General features: G+C 36.9%; 1 protein-coding gene across 1 annotated transcript in view; it reads right to left on the bottom strand.

Moving 5' to 3' along the window:
• The window catches only part of nxph1 (neurexophilin 1), a 32,994-nt gene extending 9,839 nt beyond the window's left edge, over positions 1-23,155 (bottom strand). The window contains exon 1 of the mRNA XM_065292339.1: positions 22,753-23,155. Within this exon, the coding sequence (XP_065148411.1) occupies positions 22,753-22,806 (54 nt within the window). The 5' untranslated portion in view covers positions 22,807-23,155. The remainder of the gene's footprint in view (positions 1-22,752) is intronic.
• Between the last annotated feature and the right edge of the window lie 1,569 nt (positions 23,156-24,724).

A 24,724-nucleotide genomic window follows, 5' to 3' on the forward strand; every position in this document is an offset into this window, starting at 1 on the left:
TTTATCATCCATAAATTTTATTGTGATATGTTACAGAAATTCCTCTTAAACACATTTCTAACAGCTCAACCATCACCCTTAAAAAGCATTTTGCTAAATAAAAAGACACGTATCATGGAAAACTGTATTACAGTGCACTTGGTAGACTTGCATGTATTATATCTTGACAATGCAAAGATGTCTCACAATCTCTAAAAAGTTATAGTGAGACTTTAGGATTACAGTGTACTACAGCAGTGGTTCTAACACTGGGGGACCCTGTGATAGTGCCAGGGGGGCCCCGGTTAAATAACATTTTATAAAATGTATTAATTTATCATAAATTCTGTGTAATTAAATGGCAGAAAAATAAGGCTACTAACCATTGAGTAAGTTTTGTTTAATTTAAATTTTAAGTTTTGGAATGGTTTACGTCATGAATTTTCTTTGGGGGGCCTCAAAGGAATGCACCGTACACAAGGGGGGGGGGCAAGTTTGAAAACCACTGTACTACAGTACTGTAAAGACATGATATACTTTTAACATTTTTTTACGCATTCCTGCCACACGTTTCCTAAAGTGCAGTTAAAACTGTCAAAACATAATAAAATGTCACATTGGAAAATTTTTTTGATTCATATTTAGACTTTTATTTATGCATTTGGCAAACTTACAGTGCATTTAATCTATCTGTATGTGTGTTCGGACCCATGATGATCTTTGCGTTGCTAACACAATCCACAAATCCACAAATATTTGTGCTTCAAGAAATGCTGATTAACATTATAGGTGAATAAAAATGAAAAAAATGAAATCTAAAATGTGGTTTCCTCTGAAATATAACTGCAAAGCTCAAACATCACCTCAACACTATTCCCAAGGAGAAACCCACCGCTCTGTTCCTGAGCAATGCAGATTTTATTGAGCCAACTTCGCTGCTGAGCACTTATATTTACTGTGAAAATCTTGAGACTAATGTGGCCTGAGGCTCCATAAATCAAAGCAGGCTTCCCTTTGTCAGCATCGCAGATGGCCCCGCCGCCCAATCACCCCAATTAAGAGCCGAGAAAGCGAGAGAGGAGAACACAGACGCTGCAAGACGAAGAGAGGAAAACCCAGCGCTCAAAGAAAGAGGAAGAGAGGGCACCTGTCCTGCTGTCATATTCGGGGGTCCTCCTCTGATCAGTGATTCGGGGCCTTCCTCTTAGCCACTACAGCGGAGAATTAATGATGGCAAACAAAAGCCAGCGCCGCTCTCCTCACAGCTATTTGCGGGAGACTTCGCTCTCTACCGCTCTCCCTCTGAACTAATCCTCAATGTCACACTTAATGAGATTTTAGGCTGGAATAATAAACTGAAGCTGTGCTGCTCATCTCCAAATGATTTTTTTTTCTTCTCCTATTCTTTATTTTTCAGACTTGGATCTGTACTGTGCCATTAGACACCTGCGGTAGCTACATGTGCAGTACGGGCTGGTGGATTGGGTAGAAAATTGTCAGTGTGGTGGAGAATGGGAAGAGGCAGCAAAGACTAGATTCATTATTTAGTACCCACATCAAACTATTTCTAAAAAACTAAAATTTGATTTTAAATGCAACATTTGCTGTGTGTGCCTGTACTTGAGTTCCCATGCAGCGCTTTGTTCCCAACGCAAAAGTCATAGGTGAGCTTTGGACTGACCCGTGGTTGCAATTTTATTAAGACAATGTTTGGCATGTTCATAAGTCTGTCCCCACAATATGAGAATATCAGGTCACATCTGACAGGCGCAAAAACTGAACCCCTGAATTACATTATATCTTTAAACAGGGTAAAAGGCTTCACATTTATAAGTGTATTTTTCTCCGTTTGGTTGAAGTGGTAAGAGGGTTCAAGAGTCAGGTAAAGAGTAGAGCTCTCGAGGGGGGCCGCCATTATAATGCACACTCGTCGCTCCAAATCAAATTAAGCCTGTAATCCAATAAACTGCCATTTCTGCTGCAAGTGACCCCACAGGACCTCATTTCAAATCCGTGACAAGCTTTAATCAATATGATTTAGTGGTTGAGGACACAAATAATTCAGGCGAGGAGAAACCAAGCAGCGTTTCAATACTGTCTCTGCTCTGCAAAATCCGTGGCAACGTTTTACAGACGGCCTGTTGTGTGTTACAGTGCTGCATTGATTTGTGGATGTTATGTGATAACCAAGTGAGAGAGCGAGAGACGTGTAAAAAAAGACAGGGGCACCTATCATGAGACCCCCTCCAGGGATATTTAACTGAAAGTCAGAGATCAATATGCTCATGTCTATTGGAGCGAGTCATTGACAGGGCTACTTACAGTTTACAGTGTCTGTCACTGCTGCTTTAACCTGACAACAGCTCTCTGCGTCCTGATAAAAACAGTCCAGTTTCATCTCACTCTCATTTATTTTGTGACAGGTAAACCAGAAGCAATCATTTCTAGATAATGCTATCTGCGTCCCTGAAAGAAGGCTCATGTTTTATTTGCTCATGTAAACATTATGAATTCAAAATGCAATCATTGATGTTTGGACTAGATCTGTATAATTTTCATTTTTTTGGACTGTATACTTAAAGCAATAAGATTAAAATTGAAATGAACAGCAAACACAAAGATGTACATTTGAGACTAGCCTGATTGCCCTGTCGGTTTCATTTTCACCCTTTAACTTTGTGCATGGAGTACATAACTGCATAAAACAAAATACATTTGACGCTGGAACTAAAAGAGTTGACGCCACCCAATGTGTGATTTAGCTTTACATGCCTTCATTATTTGCAATTTTTCTAGTTGCATCCTTAGTGATTTTTTCAACTGTTTACTATGCCAAAAAAGTGGATTTTTTCAGAAGTGGAGGATATCGCCATAAAAGGTTGCATGCACTTAAAGCGTTTTGCAGTGAAAGAGAGTCAAATTTGTTAATGACTAAGTGATATGGACCACAAAACCAGTCATAAGCAGTGGTGGCCGGTGATATCTCTTCCGAGGGGTGCAAATTCAAAATATGTGTTTAGAGTGTCATGTGTGTTGCTTGTCATGTCAAAATATGTGTTTGTTGCTTAATGTGAACCATGTGCATCATGCGTCTTCTCCAAATAAGAGTCTGCTACACACGCGTAGAAAGGGTTTATGATTTAAGAGACGCTCACGTTCACAAAATACTCCCAAGGCACTAATTTAACACTAAACTCTGATTACACATGAGATTAAGCGAGTATCTGACAAACGCGAGCGTCTCTTTTTACGTAAATGCTTTTGACACGTGTGCAGCAGGCACGTATTTTGACAAACCGCATGATGCACATGGTTCACATGATGCACCGAACACATATTTTTACACTACGAGCCACACACATGCCGGACTAAATACATTTCACGAGTTCGCCCTATCTCATTTGATTGTGAAAATAAGCATATATTTGGTCTGGGGGAGGGCTCTGGATCAGGAGTGAAGCTCGAAGTTTGGATCTGGGGTATGGCCGGAGAACTCCCCATCCCTGAAATGGGATAAAAACAGACTTGAGTGTGGAGTTGGAGGGATGTCGGAAAACGAACTCAGGACTGAGGTAGGTAGGATAGATGTATATGTAGTGTTAAGGCCGATAACCTAATTTCATTTCATTTTCAGGTTTATTTAACAGGGACAATGCACATCAATAATACATTTAAGAAATGTACAATGTGCCAGAATTAGCCAAAAGGCTATTTTACTTCTGATGTCACACCTAAAAAGATAAAAATATTATGACCGTACATACAATTTTAATACAATAAAAAAAATAAAAGTATGAGTACAAGTATACAAAAAATAAAAACAAATAGCCAATATAAACTTCAACTCATCAATTCATCTACACAGGAGTGACAATAATGAGTTGCAGCTGTGCTGAATTAGTTAATCATCTGATCGTGCTCCTCCCAAACCTTGTTAATAAAACATCATGTTAGTTAATGTATTAACTTACATGAACAAACCATGAGCTTACATTTGTTACAGTATTTATTATTCTTTGTTAATGTTAGTTAATAGAAATAAAGCTTTTAATGGTTTGTTAATGTTAGTTAATAGAAATAAAGCTTTTAATGGTTTGTTAATGTTAGTTCACAGTGCATTAACTAACTTTAACAAGACTTTAATGAAGTATTAGTAATTTTTGAAATGAACAAAGATTAATAAATGCTGTATAAGTGCAGTTAATTATTAGTTCATGTTCACTAATGTAGTTAACTAATGTTAACTAATGAACCTTATTGTAAAGTGTTACCTGACGAGCTTTGCATCGTGCACCCTCGAAAAAGAAGTCACCGGCCGCCGCTGGTCATAAGGGTAATTTTTTTATTGAGATTTATAAATCACATGAATAAGCTGAATAAATAAGCTTCCCATTGATGTATGGTTTGTTAGAATAGGAAGATATTTTGCAAAGATACAACTATTGTATTTGAAAATATGAAATGTGAGGGTGCAAAAAATTTAATTGATCGAAATATTAAGAAAATCGCCTTTGAAGTTGTCCAAATGAAGTCTTTAGCAACACTTATTATTACTAATGATAAATGCATTTTTTTATTTCTTTTTACAGTAGGTAATTTACAAAATGTCTTCACAGAACATGATCTTTACATAATATCCTAATAATTTTTGCATAAAAGCAATTTTGGTAATTTTGACCCATACAATGTATTGCTGGCTATTACACATATAGCAGTGCTACTTATTACTGGTTTTGTGGTCCAGAGTAACATATACAGTATGATAACAGCAAAACCCTTTAGGAAAAAGCAGATCTGATGCGACAGCATTTAAGCGTTTGATGAATGTATAATACAACCATACCTCATTTTGGGCAGAGCATATACATATATATATATAATTTCATGGGATTAAATGTACATTAGAAATTATTTACATCATAACTGATTTACATTTATCAGTACTGTATCTGTATACCATGGGAACACTTTTTGTAAGTTCAAAATAAATACACAACATCCCAAACATGAACTGCAAAGGGTATAAGTGAAAGCCACCAAAAATGACAGACACTAAATGATGGTTAGGCATATCTCTAAAAGCAAAACCTGCTATTTGGAAGCCTCTTGTATCCAAGGGCAATGTCCAAAAAGCCATGAGATATGAATGGTCATCTTTCACTTCATAGTATTTCCCGCAGTTTACGTCTGGAAAAAGCCAGAGGAAGCCTTCAACCCATGACGTCTGTTGTCGGCTTGTATAAAACGGAGTGGAATTCGAAATCAAAGATTGCTCAGCATGGTCTTAAAACGACCAATGAGCAAGAGGCAATTTTACAAGACCCTGTTGTGAAAACCCTGCTTTCACATAACAATCTCATATTCTGGGATGATAACAGCCACATATTCTCTAGAGTGGTCTCATGAACACCATGATAAAGTGAAGTTTCTCCTGTGGTGCCTCCAATCACTATATCTAAATATCTAGGAACTTTCATGGTAAGTTCTGCCACATAAATAAAAAAAATGCTCCTTCATATCCCAAAGATCTAGTATTTTTCCTATTGAATAATGGCTTAGGATGCATACAATGACATTACCAGGAGAACTGAAGCTGTCTTTTACTATTTATTAGCTCAATATTGATAGATTATTCAATTCGATACCCTGTAATTTCTACTGTACATGACAAGAAGGGCCAATAAACATTTTTCTTTTACCATTGTAAACAGACTGGTCACCATGATTTCTTGATGAACATAAAGTGCCTATACAACTACATTACATGGTGGAGTTAAAATACACCCCTCAGAAATCTCTAGTTGTATTGTTCTTGTCTGTAATCATAATCTATTTCAATTAATTAAAAACAAAAAAGCAACAAAGCCAAGTCGTTTTTTAAACAATAAGAGTGCTCTCCAGAAAGATTAATAATTTATTCATCCTATAAAAGCATGGTAAAAAACAAATTCACAAGGTGCTTGCTTTAAAAGGAGCGAATAATCTACAAAGGAACTCGCGATAAACACTAGCAATTTCACACAAGTCACACCAGAGGAGCCTTTCCCAAAAAAGTCCCTAATGAAATTTAAGCAATGAATCCTGAGACAGCCGAGCTTATCATTTCCCTTCAATTACCCTCTACTAAATTGCTTTCCATTCAAAGCATGTTGCCCGATTGCACCTCTTTAAAGAGACCACAGTCTGAAGTTCATTTTCAACATAGTGAAGATGGGCTCCAGAGAACCTGACTGCTTCTTTGCTCAGGTTCATAGACGTTAAGAGCATGAAAGACTTCATATATTAAAGCCTGAAATGTGAGATACACAAGAGCCTCTAGGCTACACAAAGCCAGCAAATACATACATTTCAAAGTATTTCAATGAATATTTGCATGAATTAATGCCTTAAACTTTTAATTCTTCTTTATTTCTTTTAATTCACACTTCTCTAATGATAAACTGATTTGAAAGGTGTCACATACAAATAGGTAAGCTTTAAATATTGTTTATGTGTAAATGTGTTTATGGCTAATGGTGTGAAATGAGTTCAGGATCCAGAGGTGTGCTGCATCCGAAACCGCAACTCTTCCTAGTACTATACAGAAGACGAGAAACGGTACAGTAATGTATGTGACAAAAGTCACAGTATTTAGGTACGAATATGCAAAAAGTACCCGTTGGCCTACTGTACTTCTTTCGAATGGATTCATTCTTTGGAATTCATTCACTTTTCGAACCCATAAGGCCATCAGAGACAATTTATGAATAAAGATGACGTGATGCAACTGATGCTGGTAGGTCACATGCAATTACAAAATGTTGAATGTAGTACAGTACATCTGGATTTAGAACACAATACTAATTTCTCGCTGGAAATGCAACCAAAAGGTGGAAAAAGTTTAAATGTAACATTATTTACACTAAATGTGTGCTCCAGCCACTTTCTTGGCCGCCATTATTTTTCTTTAGAGCTCGACCAGGCTCAACCAATCACAATCCCTGCGCGCGCACACACACATAAAATACTTGGTCAAGACTATGAAGGTATCCCAGGAGACTGGGAAATTTCTAATAGAGATTTCGGACCCAGCCCTTATTTTTTTGAGCGTATGTATGTAAAATAAATACTACTCAGGAGAGTATATGTTTTCAGACACAGCCAGGGGGGTTTAATTCTGTGGAGGTCTATTGTGGGTATCTGTACAGTATTACGTTCACAAACACACTCTTCTTATCGATGCAAAAGAGTGCAGGTAAAATTATGTAAAATTAACATTGCATTTAATTACGCATTGGAAAATTTTACTTTGGCAGCATTTCTGGTGCTTTGGTACTTTGCAGGTGTTTTATTTTCAGACACTGTTGTCAGCTGGGTTTCCATCCAAACGTGAAGTGAATCTTTTTAAAATCTTTCCCAAGAAAAACAAACAAATGCAAATTAGTGGTGTTTCCATCTAGTTGTTTGAGCGAATTATGGTGGTATTGGCAACCTAGTAACCAACAGTAAACAAAACAAGGCACGCTTGGACAATGGAGACAATACTGCATGTATCCACGATGGGGCAAGTTTTTAATTTATTAAAGAAGAAGGAATGGAGCATTTTTGATGCAGCAAGGACATTGCGATGACATTGAGCCCAATATATGGTAAAGACAACGACAGCGGAAACAGCTAGACGATCAGTCCCATTGTGGGTTTAATGTTCGCCAAGTCAGAATTAATTCGGCAAATGTGTTTCCATCTCCCATTATTCGCATTTACTCTTTTTCGCATAAATCAAATAGCCCACTCTAAAAATGGCTGGGTTATTTTTGACCCATAATGGGCAACTATAGGACAGAACACATGCTGGGTTAAAAATGACCCAATGTTGGGTTGATATTATGCAACCATGGTGTATAATAAGCCAGCAGGTGGGTTAAAACAACCCAGCATTGGGTCAATTTTAACCCAACGGTGTGTACTGTCCAATATTTACCCATTATGCGTCAAAAATACACCGGCCATTTTTAGGGTGCACCTTAAGCAAACTTAAATTCTTTTTAGCAAATTAAGGAATTTTTAATAGAAATTTGGCATTTCTGTCACTCGTTTTTGATGCCATACTTAAAAATGCACATAAAATCACGGTGATGGAAACATGGCTAGTGTATTGCCTTCAGTCTTTCTGCTAAGGTCCATTTGAACATAAAATGACAAGTTTCTTTAAAAAGATTCAGCATTCTCAGCAATACAGGTTATTTGATAAGGAATATACTTAAGTGTTTGCACCTTGGCTGCCTTCAGGTCTAAGTTTTTATGCCTTGCCCTCGCAACCTTCCCTCAGTCTCATTAAGTTGCTCTTGTGACATCACAATCTAGGTGCACTTTGTTCTATGGTGCAGTCTAAAGTAAACATGTGATGCAGACTCGCACCCTCAGTCAAGTATTCATAAAGGTACTAAATCGCCATATGACAGACTTTTTGGACTCTTTAGTGTAATGTTGTGTTTCTTATTCTCTCTTACACACACAAACAGATGCAGAATGAGACAGAGAGAGAGAATGCATGCATGTGTGTGTGTGTGTGTGAGATTGAGAATGCAGGGCAGAGAGGGGAGGCAGAAAATATTAATTCAAAATGACTTGCTTTTGCGGTGGAGCAGGAAAGCAGCAGCATTACAAATGAAAGTGGATTTTGTATGCTAGATTTAACCTTAAATGGTTTCGCCACGCGCTGCTATCATCTCTGACAATTTCACAGGGAGGGCCAACGCCTAGCCTCCATTCTTCCGATACAAAATGTTATTCTCCATAGACAAATTTTCCTCATGTACACATCCTTATTAACACTTAGCAGGTGACCCCCATTTTTCACCTACTGTAATGCACTACAATGAAAAGGGAAAAATGCATCTTGAACCGCAGTAAATGTTGCAGCATACGGTACACTATGGATGTTAACATTGGTTTAGTGCTGAGGTGCATAACCTCTTGTTTAAAGATAACTTACATTATAGTATATACTGTACGCTGTTCAGCTTTCAAATTTGCAATGTTTATGCACCTCTGACATTACAATTTGAGACTGTCTAAGACTTTTTGTTTTTAGGTAAAATAATTAAATAATAACGAATCATTGTTACACAGAAATGTACAGTATATCTACTGTAACATATTACAAAAAAAAACAGAATTGTCTCTAATGCTTCAATAAGATATTGGACACCAAACAGTATCATATGAACAGAACATGACAGCTAAATTAGGCCGTGAGGAAAAGATGATATGAGGCACAAATAACTGTTCCTGTCAAAAAAATCCATTGAGACAGGAACATGGTGTCTCGTTCACCTTGTAAACATGTTATTAGCATAAACTTAAACTCAAATTCATTTTTGCTTTTGTCTGTGATGTTCCCTGTGGTGATCACTACATTTTTACACAATCTGAGAATATTATTGCGTTGAGGGGTTTTATGTGTGTATGTATGTGTCAAGTGGAGATTATAAGACTAATTTCAGAAACCTCCTTCCGGGTTATCCAGCGCTCTGATTACTATGTATTACTTGCAGAGGCTCACTGTCCCATTGCTCTAATGCACTTTCACAGACTAATAGCACATCAAAGTAAAGCCCTGAAGATACTCCATGCAGCACGTAAAGAGCTGACGTTCTTCATTTCATACCGGAGGACATCATCAGCTTCTCACTACATTTCATGTATGTCCCGAATGTCTGTAGACACATTTATGTCCAAGCGTATTTGCAAATGTACTGAAACAATAGTGGTTTTACTGAACATAAATAAAAGAGGAATACTATTGTACTGTATCTATGATAACTGCTTGGTTCTTGCAATGTTTTACATTTCTCTGGCAAGCACACAGATACAAATGCATGCAAACCCCACTTCATTGAACATCTGTCAAGCAGGTCAAGTTACGAAATACTTTCAAGATCTTTTAGATCTGTATCTGAGGAAAGATTGTACAGCCACAAACGGATCGAAGTAGAATAGACTAAGCAGAGTAGAAGCAGAGTATCCTAGTATTTACCCTCTCCATCCACTCCGCTCACTATCAGTATGTGAGATTAAAGATTAAAGGATGCATTTATGCTGTCTATTAAAATCCTATAGGCCACAAACCCATTCAATTAACCCAGGGGCTGTTAGTTTAATAGTCTGAGCTATTAACCGGGAACTTGGAATAGTTCTCACATTTCTGTAGGGAAATAAGAAATGGATAGAGTAGCTAGAGTAATTTATTAAGCACTGATATCTTAAATAACAAGGAAATGCAGAAGGCAAGTCTAGCTGAAACAGAACTGGAATTAAAAAATTTAAATCAAATTTGAATAATCAAAATGATAAATCGGCATATCTGGATAAAATAAATTCATGTGCAAATTTATAAATCTATATATGAAGAGCACAGATGCAAAAGCCCGTAAACGCCACTTCTGTCAAAAATGAGATATGATATTTTTAAATACTTTGGGTTAAATCCTGGTCTCAGGCCATTCAGAAATACCGATTTGTATCAGAATCTGCTAAATGTCACGACGATAATTCAGCAAAGTCCTTTAAGTCCACCGAAAAAGACTTAAATGTACGACAGTGCGCATAAGTCAGATTTCAATTGTCGAGTTGCAAGAGGTTTTGTTACCTGGTTAAAGGAAGTTTCCAGAATATATTAGGATACTGACTGAATTTTTGAGCCTTATACCTTTATTCAGAAAGGACAGTGAAGAGTGACACTTGATGTTTATAGAAGTTGAGATTTTGTGTTAAAGGTGCAATGTGTAAATTTTAGCGGCATCTAGTTGTGAGGTTTCAAATTGGCTCAGTCCACAGCCCATCCCTCGCTTTGAAACGTGTAGAGAAGCTACGCTAGCAACCATAAGACAAACACGTCATCGTCAGAGAAAACTTGGTAAACAAAGTTTGTCCGTTAAGGGCTTCTGTAGAAAAATGGTGGCACAAAATGGCAACTTCCATAAAAGGGGACCCCCTGTGTATATAGCTAGATAAAAATGGCTCATTGGTGGTTCATTAAAACATAATAGTTCATTATGAAAGTTCTTTATACACCACTGATAATATAGTTATGTATGTTATATTGCATTTCTGTCAAGGGAATCTTCTAAAAATTACACACTGCACCTTTAAAAAAAGGTTGCAAGACACAAATTTGTTAAAAGTGACATTTATGAAAATAAGTTATTTCAATTACTGACTAATAACCTTTACGTTGTCATTAAAGTGAAATTACTAAAACTTAAACATAAGAGCCTGATTAAAACATGTCAGGTGCACTTAGAGGGTTTTGCATCTGAACTCTTCATATTTAGATCAAAAGAAAATCATGGATTGCAGTGGCGTCCGGTGACTTCTTTTTTCAAGGGCGCTCGATGGGAAGTTCTTCACAACATGTATGTAGCCCGTCATGTGTGTGGTTCACAATTTCAAAATATGTGTTCTGCGCGTTGAGTGATCCTATGTGTATTACATGTCTTGCCAAAATAAGTGCCTGCTGCACACGCGTCAAAACTGTTTATGATAAAAGAGACGCTCAGGTTTGCCAGATACTCACATGATCTCATGCGTAATCAGAGTTTAGTGTTAAGGGAGTGTCTTGCGTGTATTTTGTAAACGTGATCGTCTCTTTTATCATAAACGGTTTTGACGCGTGTGCAGCAGACACTTATTTAGACAAAACACGTGATGCGGTTCACATGATGCAACAAACACATATTTTGAAAACACAAGCAACACACATATTTTGAATTTGCGCCCCTCAGTCACGAGCCACTACTGATGGTTTGAATAAAAAAGTCAAACAATCTAGCAAAAATAGTCCATTGTTGTAACACTTACATTTTCTATATTTTAGCAGGTAAGCTTAACTTTTTAAAAAACATTTATTTTGTATTTCCCCCAAATTTTGATACTTCTGACACAAATGTACAGCTAAACAGAAGTCATAAAACAATGTAAATCCAATCATAAAGCTCAATAAAAGGTACGCTACCCAAAATTGATTTCGACTGTCTTCCTTTTATATCACACCATGTGGCCATGAAACACTGTCAGGGAGACAATTTGAAACAGAGGCTACCGTCATGTACGCTTTATGAGACAATGCGTCTTCCAGTAGAATCAAATTAAATCAACCCGAATAGAATTGAATGACACTGAATAAAATTCAGCCGAGACAAGGGAGCAAAACACATCATGGCCCGTTACCCATTCATGTTGTGAGCGCCGCTGTCAGTTACTGCGCTACAGTCCACACTTTTTCTCCCACATACACACCTGCTTCCATTGTGTAGCAGTTTCCCACAGGAGCAAGGTAAGGAGAATCCTGCTTACCTGTCTCTCTCTGTCTGAAAGGCTGCTGCGAGGGGCCAGGCTAATGTTTTAAGTAATGGCTTTTGAGAGCTGACAGATCGGAGCTACTCGGGCCACTCTGGGAGAACAGAGCACATCCATCACCTCGCCGTAATGCGCCCAGCCTTCAGTCACTGTCCCGGGCAGCGCTATCGGCTTCAGAAGACCCGAGAAATATTCTGACAGTAACACGGCATCGATGGCACCCTCACGTGTCTATTAATTACAGGGATTTTAACTCAGTGTCTAGTTAAGATGGCTGGTGGCTGTGGGAATTGCAATTGAAAGATGTCTTTGTAAGGAGCAACTTAAAGTTGAGAAAAACAAGATCTATTAACAAAACAGTAATATTATTATTAATATTAATATTTAGTATTTTTGTGATTACTGTTAAAGTACCTGCCTATTATACACTGTCAGGAACTTTTTTACAAAAGCTTTACTGGGATGGTACCTTTTAAAGGGATAATTAATGTACAATTTAGGTACAGATATGTACACATTTGATATCAATGTGTATCTTTGAGGTACTAATATGATATTTTTGGGTAAAAAGGTGTACTCTATGAAAGGGTATCGCCCCAGTGACAGCTTTTGTACCTTTATTTCTAAGAGTGAAGTGTTCCTGTAGTTTAATTGGGGAACATTGGGTTAGCAGCACAAAAGGCCATGGGAGTGATTCCCATGTAACACACACACACACACACACACACACACACACACACACACACACACACACACACACACACACACACACACACACACACACTAATAAAATGTAGCCTATTGTATTAAATGTATTGTAAGATGCTTAGATAAAAGTGTCTGCCAATTTTTTTTTAAACGAATGTACTGTAATATAAAAGAGAAGCTGTGAAGTTTGGTCTTGATATCTTTTGTCAAGCTGATAGTTTTTAATGCACACATTAAACACACAAAAAATAAAGATTGTCAGAAATGAAACAAGTACTTAAGGAAATGATTTCTTTTGCGGTTTCTTGTGTTTTTTTTTTTATTAACTTTGTGAAATTTTGACTGATCACCTTTACCTACTTTTTAAATAAAAAAAGGCCACTGCCATATTTTGTGACAAAAAATGCAGCCTAAAGTTAAAACAACTTGATTATGCAAGTCAATTCAACCAACTATTTAAAGCTTTGATTTGTGATAAGTTGATGTAACTTATAAAGAGAAGTTGAAATTGTTTACCTTTATTTGTTAAGTTAAAGTAACATAAAATATATGTTGTATATATGTGTACATAGGGTAGTAGTGTGTAGTATAAAGAAATAGTAAAATGATTATAAATCACCAGCTTTGTTGTTTTAGCAAAGCTTTAATGTCCATCCATATTTATTTTTCATTTTTTTTAAGATACAACAAGAAAATACAGGAAATATGTACACAAAATTAAAAACAAAACAATTTTCAGAACTAAATGTCTTTTTCAGGCAACAGTCAGTATTTAGTGTGACCTCTCTTGGCACGAAACAACTCTTGAGCTTTTTTGAGGAGACTGAAGTCCTGAAGTCATTCGATTAGAATTAGAAATTAGGATTTAATTTTATTTAGGTTAAAGAGATCCTGCAGTTTCCTGCTATTGCTGAAGTGGAAGGGGAATTTACCTAAAATACTTAAAGGGATAGTTCGGCCAAAAATGATATTAAACCCATGATTTACTCACCCCCAAGCTGTCCGAGTTGCATATGTCCATCGTTTTTCAGACAAACACATTTTCGGATATTTTAGAAAATGTTTTAGATCTTTCAGTTGATTAAATGTAATGTTACGGGGTCCACGACCTTCAAGTCCAAAAAAAGTGCGTCCATCCTTCACAAAATAAATCCAAACGGCTCCAGGATGATAAACAAAGGTCTTCTGAGGGTAATCCGCACGGTGTTGTTGTAGAAATATCCATATTTAAAACTTAATAAACTAAAATAACTACCTTCCGGTAGCGCTGCCATCTTAGTCGGGTCCGCATTCAGGATGAGAGCTTACGCAGCCTACGGAGGCTACTCTGCTGCTGCTCTGTGCCCCCGCCCTCCGAATTTGTCATACGTCACTAAGAAAAGTGCGTACACTACGCTAATACTCTCTCCTGAATACAGAGGAGTCTAAGATGGCGGCGCTACCGGAAGGTATTTATTTTCGTTAATAAAGTTTGGCCGAACTATCCCTTTAACACTTCAGATTATACTTTTATACTGTTTTGAGTACTACATACACATTTCCTGTATTTTATTTCTGTATCTAATAAAGAGACTGAGAAATAATTATATATGATCACTATACAATTGCAAAAACAACAAATCTAATGGTAGCATGGTGCCCTAAGCCTTTGCACAGTACTGTATACATCATATATCATATGACACTCTTCTAAGTGACACTTTTAACCCAAATTATTCAAAAGGCTTTAGTTCTTTCTTTGGTTTCCTTTATCGTCCAAATCTACAACACATCTTTTTTGTTCCATTTGAATGATTTTTCTGGACACCCTGTCCTGGCTGTATGCCCACATGGGCCAAGGAGTGATTGTAATTCTGAAAATCAATAAAGCTGAAATCCACCAGAGCCCAGCCATCTAATGCAATACTGCATTCACTACATGAAGAGTGATAAGCACTCTGATTGGTCTGTTCCTGTTTAGCAGTCATGAACAGTTTACACTTGCCACACGAGTGCATTCTGTCTCAATCCTAAATTAAACTTTCCCCATCTATAACACTACAGTTAATAAACAAGTAGTGAAACGTACAGAAACGTGTTGTATTACTTATTGATCGACAGACTCAAAATAAATAAAACTCATTTTAAGAGAAGAAATATAAATGGGGCTTTTAATAAATAAACTAGGTCCTCCCTACGCACACACACGAAACATAGACAGACTGCAGTTATTAGCATATGCAGTGGAGTAGTGAGCCACTGAATTCAGTATAGCGACTGAACCAAACAAAGTGTGGCTTTGTGTCAAGTGTGTTGAATTTGGTTGCATGTAGTAAAGTGATTTTGTCCACATGCCAGGTAATTAACTTCATTAATTCAACAAAGAAGGGAAAGCGATTGCATTGTCCAAGTTTACTGTGTCTATATCTAGCACACTTGGATTAGGAGCCAAAGCATAATTACTGCAAGTCTCAAAGGCAGCTTGTTACATCAGCAGCCTGTTTGTGTTGACAGTCTGTTGTAGTGTAATGCAAGAGCGTCATAAAATGAGTGCATGCACAAAAGCTAAGATATGTTGAAGTCCTACAGAAAAAGATGAAACTGTCAGTATATAGGTTGACATGGTTAGTCATATACACTAGGATATAATCATGTACACAAAATATTACAACATTAGTGGCAGTTTCCTGACAGTGCTTATATTAGTCAAAAGCCCTATTCGGATGGGATTAGTTTTACAGGGGTAGAAGTGGGAGGGATAACTCGATTGCGCAGCGCGTCACCTCCCTCGTCGTCACGTGCACGTTACCTTGCTTCCCGATAGCACATTTGCAAACAACATAACACAGACGCAGAAAACTCAAAAAATTGTGTTTAATTTTAGTTTGGGGAGAACATCAGTTTCAGAAACAGTTCTGTGCCTCTGAGAAGTAAATTTGACTTTTTTTTTAAGTTTGTGTCATGTTATTCAGGAACTGACTTGCCACTGACTTTGTTTTTCTGCCTATGCAAGTAAATGCTTCTTTAAGCGCTTTTATATTTGAAAGAATGAAACCCGCAAAATAATAGGAAGTGACGAAATTTACGTGTATATTTACAGCTGGTCTATTTGCATTAGTATTACCTGAGGTCATTTCTCCGAACCTTTTTACAGAAGGTAAAAGTCGCCTTAATCTTTACTGACATTGTCCGTAATGACTACTGCCATGGACCATTTGGACAGGACTAAAATCACGAGAAGCTCTGACAGAAATTGCTGTACCCCACCTCCCTGTGTAAAACTAATCCCGTCCCAATAGTACTAAAGACTGCAAAAAAAAATCTTAATTTAAAAAACACTGACATCTCTTAATATATATACTGTATCAGTGCCATTGTTTTGTCTCAAGATGCACACCAGTATCGTTTTTTGTAAGATTTGTTTGTAAACAACTACTTAAGGCCCAGTTCTGTATTAATCTAAACCCTGCACTGCAAAAAATTACTTTCTTAGATAGTATTTTTGTCTTGTTTTAAGCACAAATATCTAAAAATTCTTAAGTCAAGATGCTTTTTCTTGATGAGCAAAAAACCTAAGAAAATAAGTCTAGTTTTAAGACAAAATGTATCAAATTTAAGTGCATTTGAGGAAAAAACAAGCAAAAAATATCTTAAACACTTAATTCAAGAAAAATTCACTTAAATTTGATACATTTTGTCTGAAAACGAGACTTATTTTCTTAGGTAATTTTGCTAATCAAGAAAAAACATCTTGATTTAAGAATTTTTAAATATTTGTACTGAAAACCAGACAAAAATACTAAGTAAGAAAGTCATTTTTTTGAAGTGTGTTCAGAAAACCAACCAATAAAGTTTATGTTAAATTATAGAAAATAATGTGAATCAAAATTTGGCAAACTCCTTGTAGCATATTCATTTTTGATAGAACTTTCTTATGGCTAAAATGTAATTTTATTGTCATTTATATGTCATTTATATTAAATTATTTAAAATAGACTTATAATATGCTAAGGGACATTTCCAATGCATACAAACTAGTAAAAAATATGACTGTTAAGACTTTAATTTGATTCATGTAGCAAACAAATATATTGTAGAAGTTATATATATATATATATATATATGTATATATATGTTAAATTCCTCTTACTATGTGTAAGTAAGAGCAGTGAGATGAGACGGTATGTCAGCAATATTTCTTAAATGGACTTTTGGTGTGCACTTGATTTTGTTAAATGGCTTATTGTTATTAGAAGTAGTAAGTTAATCACTTTGATTGAGTTTCCTGAATAAGGGTGGAAAAATCGCAAGAAAAGGGACCACAAGTACCTTTCTCCCAATCTAAATTACCTATTATTTAAAGAATGGTGCATATTACCTATTAAAATTATGAAACATTCAGTACTTATTAGATTGACAAGAAATGTTATAATTCTTAGATGGATTAAATATCTCAAACTTAATAGTTCTGAGTAAATTGGTCTAAATTGGAAAAGTTTCTACTTTTTATCAGATAAAAAAACTAATATATGAGATAAAAATTTAAATTTGAGAAAATCTTTTTATGTAACGCATCAAATGGCATGTAATTTCATGTTCAGTTCCCAGAACGTGCATAAAAGAACAATCACACAGAAAACAGCAAGCACGTGCTTGCTATTAAGACCTACTATTGTACCTCTGATCAAAACCAGTAGGCTAACTGAACTTGTGACAGTGCTCCACCTGTAGGCAAAGACAGGTAATTCCTTTGAAGACAATGATTGTCCATAAATGGAAAGGGTAAATGATGGCCTTACTAAGTACCTATTGTCATCATCCAACAAAAAGATAATTTCATCTGAATTCAATCACATAAGGTGGAGATTTAAGGACACATCTACGGCAGAGATGTTGTTGCATTAGTGCAGTGTTACTGTGCAGAAGAAAACAGCGAGACTATGTGCTTATATATTTGATAAGTAAACATCTAGTTTTTCCACACCTCATTTCGGCGGTATCACTATGAATTTGTTTCTCATATTTTTGGGAAAAATGACTACAGACGTGTATCCAAACAGTCTGGAAGTGCTGTTGGTGTAATCCATCACTATTGTTGTCTGACTGACGTTTATGGCTCAGAGATTTTGCTTTCATCTCTTTAATTCCAGCTTCTTTAATGCATGAAAAGAACTTCAGAGTCCCGCAGCATTTTAAGATTGAAGGGAGGTAGGCTGGGGTTATCTGGTCCTTCCTGCCCCTCCGGAGGCGTTGCATGGAGTATTTAGGAATATTCCTTTCATCACACCTCACATCTCTAGAGGGATGGGATTGAAAAGAATGCTTCTAGAGTATATATCTGTATAAGGGGAAAAGCCCATAGGGCTGAGACTCAGGTCACCCTGGGGTATAATTTTTTAGATCCACTGCTCTTCTGGGGTCGCACCCTGCGCTGGCCTCTGACCTGTGTAGGTGACTGAAATTCAGCAGCAGTTTTGGGGAGAAACAGCAGAGAATGTTGGTAATAAATCAAACCAACCTTGTCCTGTCTCCACCCAATTATTTGTCCTTAGTTTGACACTGCATGTGTGTGTGTGGAGGGTCATAGCGGGAAAGGTTTTTTTAAAGTGAAATGTGATCAAGCTTGTGTGCGCAGGGCCATGAGCACTAAACATTTACTAGCAAACTAGCCAAAACATAACTCTGGTACAAAAAGAAATATCAAGAAAAATACCAGTCTGGTAAAAACAATTATAGACTCGATGAATGAAAACAGACTTGCTATTCAAAAAAACATCCTCCACTGCAGCTTTCCAAATCAGCCTGCGCTTGCTTCTCAAAGAACTCATTTTCAGTCATTCTTTTCCATCGACTGATAAGGTTTTTCTATTCACTGACATCAAAAGTGACGGGCACGTTTTAGGAAATAAGCAGTGCTTTGAATTCTGGTGCTTGTTGTTAGAAAGCTAAATTCTACACGGCTAAGAGCAACACCCTTGGCACAGGTCCACCCGCCAAATAAAGGGCACCTTGAGACATCAATCCTACAAAGACATAGCATCACTCACCGGCCCGTGCTGCTATCAGCAGCACACACATATAATGTAGACGTGAATGCACAAGAACACTCAAAAGAGTGTTACAAATTACAAAAGGTGTCCCAAAAGGCCACACAGGTGAATGATAGGGTAAAGCATGTGGTGTTCATTGCATTTTGAGTGTCTCCTGCAGTTTGCATTCTGCAGCGATTACACCGAATGTCCTTAAATTCAGTTTCTCCAATTATCTATTGCAGAACTGCTGATGGTACCATTACCTACAGAGGTGCATTAATATAATGCAAATGTCCTTAACTGCAAAATGAAGACACTTCATGAAACACATAGAGTTGGGATAAATGGACTGTGGTATCGATGTGAACACATGTCTATTAAACAGTGAATGTGTATGTGTGTGTACGCCATAGGAGGAGGTTACATTGCATTGCTTTGCACACTAACTACACACCCTGGGTGGGTTCTTAACATTTCCGTCTCCCTCTCGCAGACCTCACTGTTCCTCTTTATCACTTTAGAGCTTAACATCATTCAGCCTTAACACTGTTCAGACACTGACTCATCCCCTCCAAAACCACCCAAAAATCAAAGCTTATCCTGGGATGTTTGGTTGACTAAAAATACACATGAATAAATTTTACCAGGAACCGCAAATGGATGCATATAATAAGTACAAACAGTCTAAAGAGAGTCTTGGAAAATAATGGTTACTACATTTGGTTGAGTTATGACATCCGTTAACCTATCCTAACAGAAATGTTTTAATTGTATCACTTTAGTTCTTATTAATTTAAAAGACCTCAAGAGGGCGGTTAAAGGCATTTCTATTAGACCTAAAGAGACTGACAGCCAATGTTTTAAAATTTCTCCTTTGGGGCTCAGGTCAGCTTATCTAAGAGTGTTCTAGTGGTTTCTGAAGCATAGATTAGATTTAATGGACTAAGAGCCAAGGGTTTTTACTTGAACTATTTCACGCCATCTTCACCAATCATTAGACACAAGAGGGTTAGCTTAGACCTTGACCATAGCTTCTACTGGAGTCTTAAAGTGGATATAGCTGGCTGAACAGCTTCTACAACACACTCATCGGAGGTTAAACACAGCTAAGCATACTGAGGATTCTGCATTAATAATATAGGGATGTTTGTGGAGGCACACATCTACAGTAAATGTTTGGAGTTTACAAAAAATGCAGCTTCTTTCTAAACAACATGGCTGTTTAAAATAAATTAAACCAGTCTGCCCAAATAAGGTGCCAAAACATGATTGTGTCCCTAAACCTCAACTGGGACTATTTGCCAAATGCGTACCTACTGAAATTTAAATGAAATAAGACTTTAATATTCTCTAAACGTCTTTGATCTTAATAATACTTTTGGGAATTATGAACAATGACAACAAAGAAATTTACAAAATAGGCTACCCTTAAAGAATATAAAGATGCGCAGCTGCGTTCATTGGAGCGCTGCGGTTTGCCTGCGCATAGCCGCTCCGCTGTTACGCCGTTATCGGGTAATGGCGAGCCGGCACAGACAAGAGGCTTAAACTCTGACAAGAGACTTACACGGCAAATACAGTATTCAAGTTCAACTCTAATCCTCGTAGGTGCAGAAAGATAGGCCCAGCATAAGACAGAAAACCCACAGCCAAGATTACTGTATGTTTATCAATGTCAGCATTTTTCGCCAATCAGTGAATATGCATATCACCAAAATATAGAATATAAATGTATTAACAGACGGAAAACTGAGCCATTTCAATTTGCTATGCTAATAAAAAGAACGACTTTGCTGATAATAATAAGACCATATCGCCTTTCACACAGCTCGCCCAAAAATATATATATATAAAACCTATGATAACTAAATTGAAAAAACGGATGTGTGTAAAAGAAAATAGCCCATATAATTATAAACAGATATAGATGATACTTGTGTGGTCTGTAAAACACATCTCAGGTCAAGATGAGGTAAAATTAGGACAAATATAACCTGAACCTGTTACTTTCTAGTGGTGTCCTGTACCAAACACTTTGAGAAAGTGACAGTAAACATCATATTAAGTTAATAAAAATTACTGAAATATTTTATAAATATTTAAATAAAAAATGATGATGTTAATCACATTGAGTGCGTGTGCGCTTTCGGGCCGCGCAGTCCATGGTACTGACGTCCCTATTGGAAATGATGGGAGTATCAGCCTCACTATCCCAAAAACTATGCTTGTTGAATGGTTAAACTATCCCAAAAACTATGCTTGTTGAATGGTTAAACTACAAAATAATAAAACTGTGACATTTAAAGAAAACTGATAGGCTATAGAAAACTCACAAAAAGCCATTAAACATTTGGACAAATCTCTGAATTCAGCTTTACCATAAAGTTAAAGCTACAAACTTTCAGATAGAAATTACTGCACTAAAAGATATATTTTGAACGAGGCAAATAGACTGATGATATAGATTATTTCATGTCTTGTAGCAAACTTAGAAATGCAAAGTACACTGATCGGGAGGAAAAGGTTGGAGTAAATAATGTGAAGCTTACTTCGCTGCTGACTGCAAATTATTTATTCAAAACTGATGTATTAAATTAGGTAGTATTAAGAGTTCAAGGGTTAAAAAAAAATAGGCCAAAATAATTTATAACGAAAAATATTATACAAATTAGAAAGAGAACTCATAGCCTATTATAAAATAATTGTATACTTAATAGATCTTAAAAAAATCTAAATCCGATATTTAAGATAAAAATGTTTAAAGTAATTTGTTTTTAATTGACGCAAGTAATTTTATCACTGTGTTAGTTACGTATGTAGGCTATATATAGTAGTGTGTATGCATTTATTTACGCGGGAAAAACAAAAACTTTTGTTAAAGTTTTGTTATGATTATATTAATGTTAAAATCATCAAATTAAAAATCCTTATTTTCTTCTAAACAATCACAATAGCATAAAATTTACATATATAAATAAATGTAAACGTTACATTTCTATAATCCATGTTAAACAGTTTTATTCATTTATATTCATGTACAATTGAATAATAAATCAAATGTAATATTGATTAAATTTATGTAATGACATAGAAAAGGGCAGACGTAGTCTATTTTATTTTCTTTACTTGTAATAAAGCGTTTGGTGAAAATGTGGTTTGATCTACACATGGCCCGTATCTATTTTCCCTTCTGTGGCCCTGAGTAGCAGAAATCAAAGAGACTCTCATCTGGGTGAAGGACTGTCACTGCGCGCTCATTTACGCACCTATTTCCATTTATTTTGGCGCCCCCAAGAGGTCAAATACTAAAACACAACGTTTGTGCTCTTTTCGAGATATAGCGTAGGGTCGTCCACACGAGATGCGTTTATATAGAAATAAAATATAGCGTGAATCTAGTAATTTAGTGAATTAATTTTATCTGGACGTTTTTCATAAACAAACTACAATAAAAACGGCGATGTCTCGATATCATAAACAACACTTTAAGGAACAAATTCACATTCGTGTGCATTACAGCAGAATGAAGTTATTTTAATACATAGAAAGGTTGCTTAAAAAGTCAAATGCGTCTTTTACTGCTACAGCTTTGCTATCAATCTAAATTGCCACAATTTTGATAGAAAAACGACAGCTGTGTTTCCAAATGCCTCGACTTGGACTCGTTTTCTCTGTAATATGTGGTCGTAAAGCAACAAAATGAAAAGGCACTTACCAGGTAGACAGCCGGAGTGATGAGAAAGACGGCACACCAACACGTCGCCCGCATCCTCCCTTATCTCAAACTTCCACTAATTTCCCTGCGCTGTGTCTTTTGTCTTTAAGGAACATAGATCCACCTGGTATCCACTTTAGACCTTTAGCCTAGGCGAAAATGACATTATAGACCCCATGATCACAGAATAGGCTTTAAACTTGGAGACAGATAAGGGAGGGAGTACAAATTAACGATTATATAGGCATTAATCCAGACAAGGAGTGAAGCACAGTCATATTTCATTGAGATGTCATGGGAGATGCTCGCTGGTCTCGCTGTAAGTCCTCTTTGAAAAAGGACAGAGGCTTTTGGTGCGCGCGCTGTCACTCAGCGGTGGCTTTATATCGCGCGCTTAGAGCCACGCGCGCACCAGTACATCCGGAGAGAAACTCGGCGCGAGCCACGGGGAGGAGAGTAGAGGGGGTGGGACAACACAGAGTGGGAAAACATTAAAAACCGGATGAGATTGGATAGGATCACACAACTGCGGCGACTTAAAAGAGACTTACGAGTAAAGCTTTGTTTCGAGTTTTTGCCTTTGCGCGTGGCGGTGTGTCGCAGCCTTCACGGAGGAGCGCGCGCACCAACTCTGCCGCACACCGCGTGCGGATTAACTTCCGTTTTAATTAGATTAATAACATTGTTTTCTTTAAACAAATACCACAAAATATACATAAATATAATGAATTTATTAAACTGTGAATTATGTAGTGACATTGAAGACGTAGTCTCTTTTCTTTACTTGTAATACATTTATTTCCTAATATGCATGTATAAGGCATGCTGTGTCATTACAGGCTACTTATAAATGTCAAAAGTCACGTGTCATTTAGGTAAATAATCCTAAACAATGGCTTCTGAGTGCAGTTTTGGTGATTTTTTAGCAAGCTTTTTGCAGCCTGTGCTGGTTCATTGGGTTTATTTGGTGTATTATGTCGAAATATAACATGACCAAGATGATCTTCAGTCGTGTCCAGCCTCCTCAAAAACATGTCAACACAACATCCAAGACAAGCAACTCAATAAATGGTTATTCAAGTTGTTTCCTACATCAGTAAGAAAGGACAAATGCGCTGACAAAATCATCCAAATTCTTTCTGTATACTTCAAATCATGATTCCGTTTCCAGTCTGAATACTGATATCTTGCAACCTGTATATAAACATCAAGACATGTCTGTGAACAATACAACTGCTGACACTGCTTTCTTGTAGCTTTTGCTATATGCGTAGCCATGAGAAAGAAAACAGCGGATCGGTGAGAAAAAGCACCAGGGGTCTGACTCCATAAATCTGAGGTGTTCTCATTGCTACAGCATGGCGGCAGGCCGACCCTGTTATACAGGCAGTAATTCACGCAGTGGGCTGAAATGGGATCAGGCTGTGAATGGCCGTGTTGGCCTTCAGTGTCATAGCATGCAGCAGATCGGCCTGTGAGGATGTATCATGCAGACCTAACACTCCTGAAGGTTTTCCGGCGGCACATATACGGAACACTGATGTGTACAAAGCATGGATGATGGGACAATGCTTATAAACAGCTTTTGGACCAAAATGCAGAACTTTTCGCCTATTGATGTTAAAATCTAGAGTTAATAACTTCAAATAACCGTAGTATGCCGGAGGCAAATTCTGTAAAATACCTCTAATGCATACTCGACCTCAGTCAAGTCTAAGAGACCAGTTTATTTTTTCTCTTTGATAATTTTTGTTCAGATAATTCTTTGCAAGTTCTCCTGTCTCACAAGCATTACCCAAAAAGTGGATACTTTTTTCTATTTGGCACTCATAAAACATCGCTCTGTTTTGTTTTGAGTGTCCCATCCTTCCCAGGATTTGTTTGTCCAGGTGATGGAAGATGGTGGTCATGTTCAGGAAACCTGTCCAGACAAAGATGTTTTGTTTAAATATGCTAACGGTGCAGATATTGC

The sequence above is a fragment of the Paramisgurnus dabryanus genome, chromosome 19 (assembly GCF_030506205.2).
Source record: "Paramisgurnus dabryanus chromosome 19, PD_genome_1.1, whole genome shotgun sequence".
Lineage (NCBI taxonomy): Eukaryota > Metazoa > Chordata > Actinopteri > Cypriniformes > Cobitidae > Paramisgurnus > Paramisgurnus dabryanus.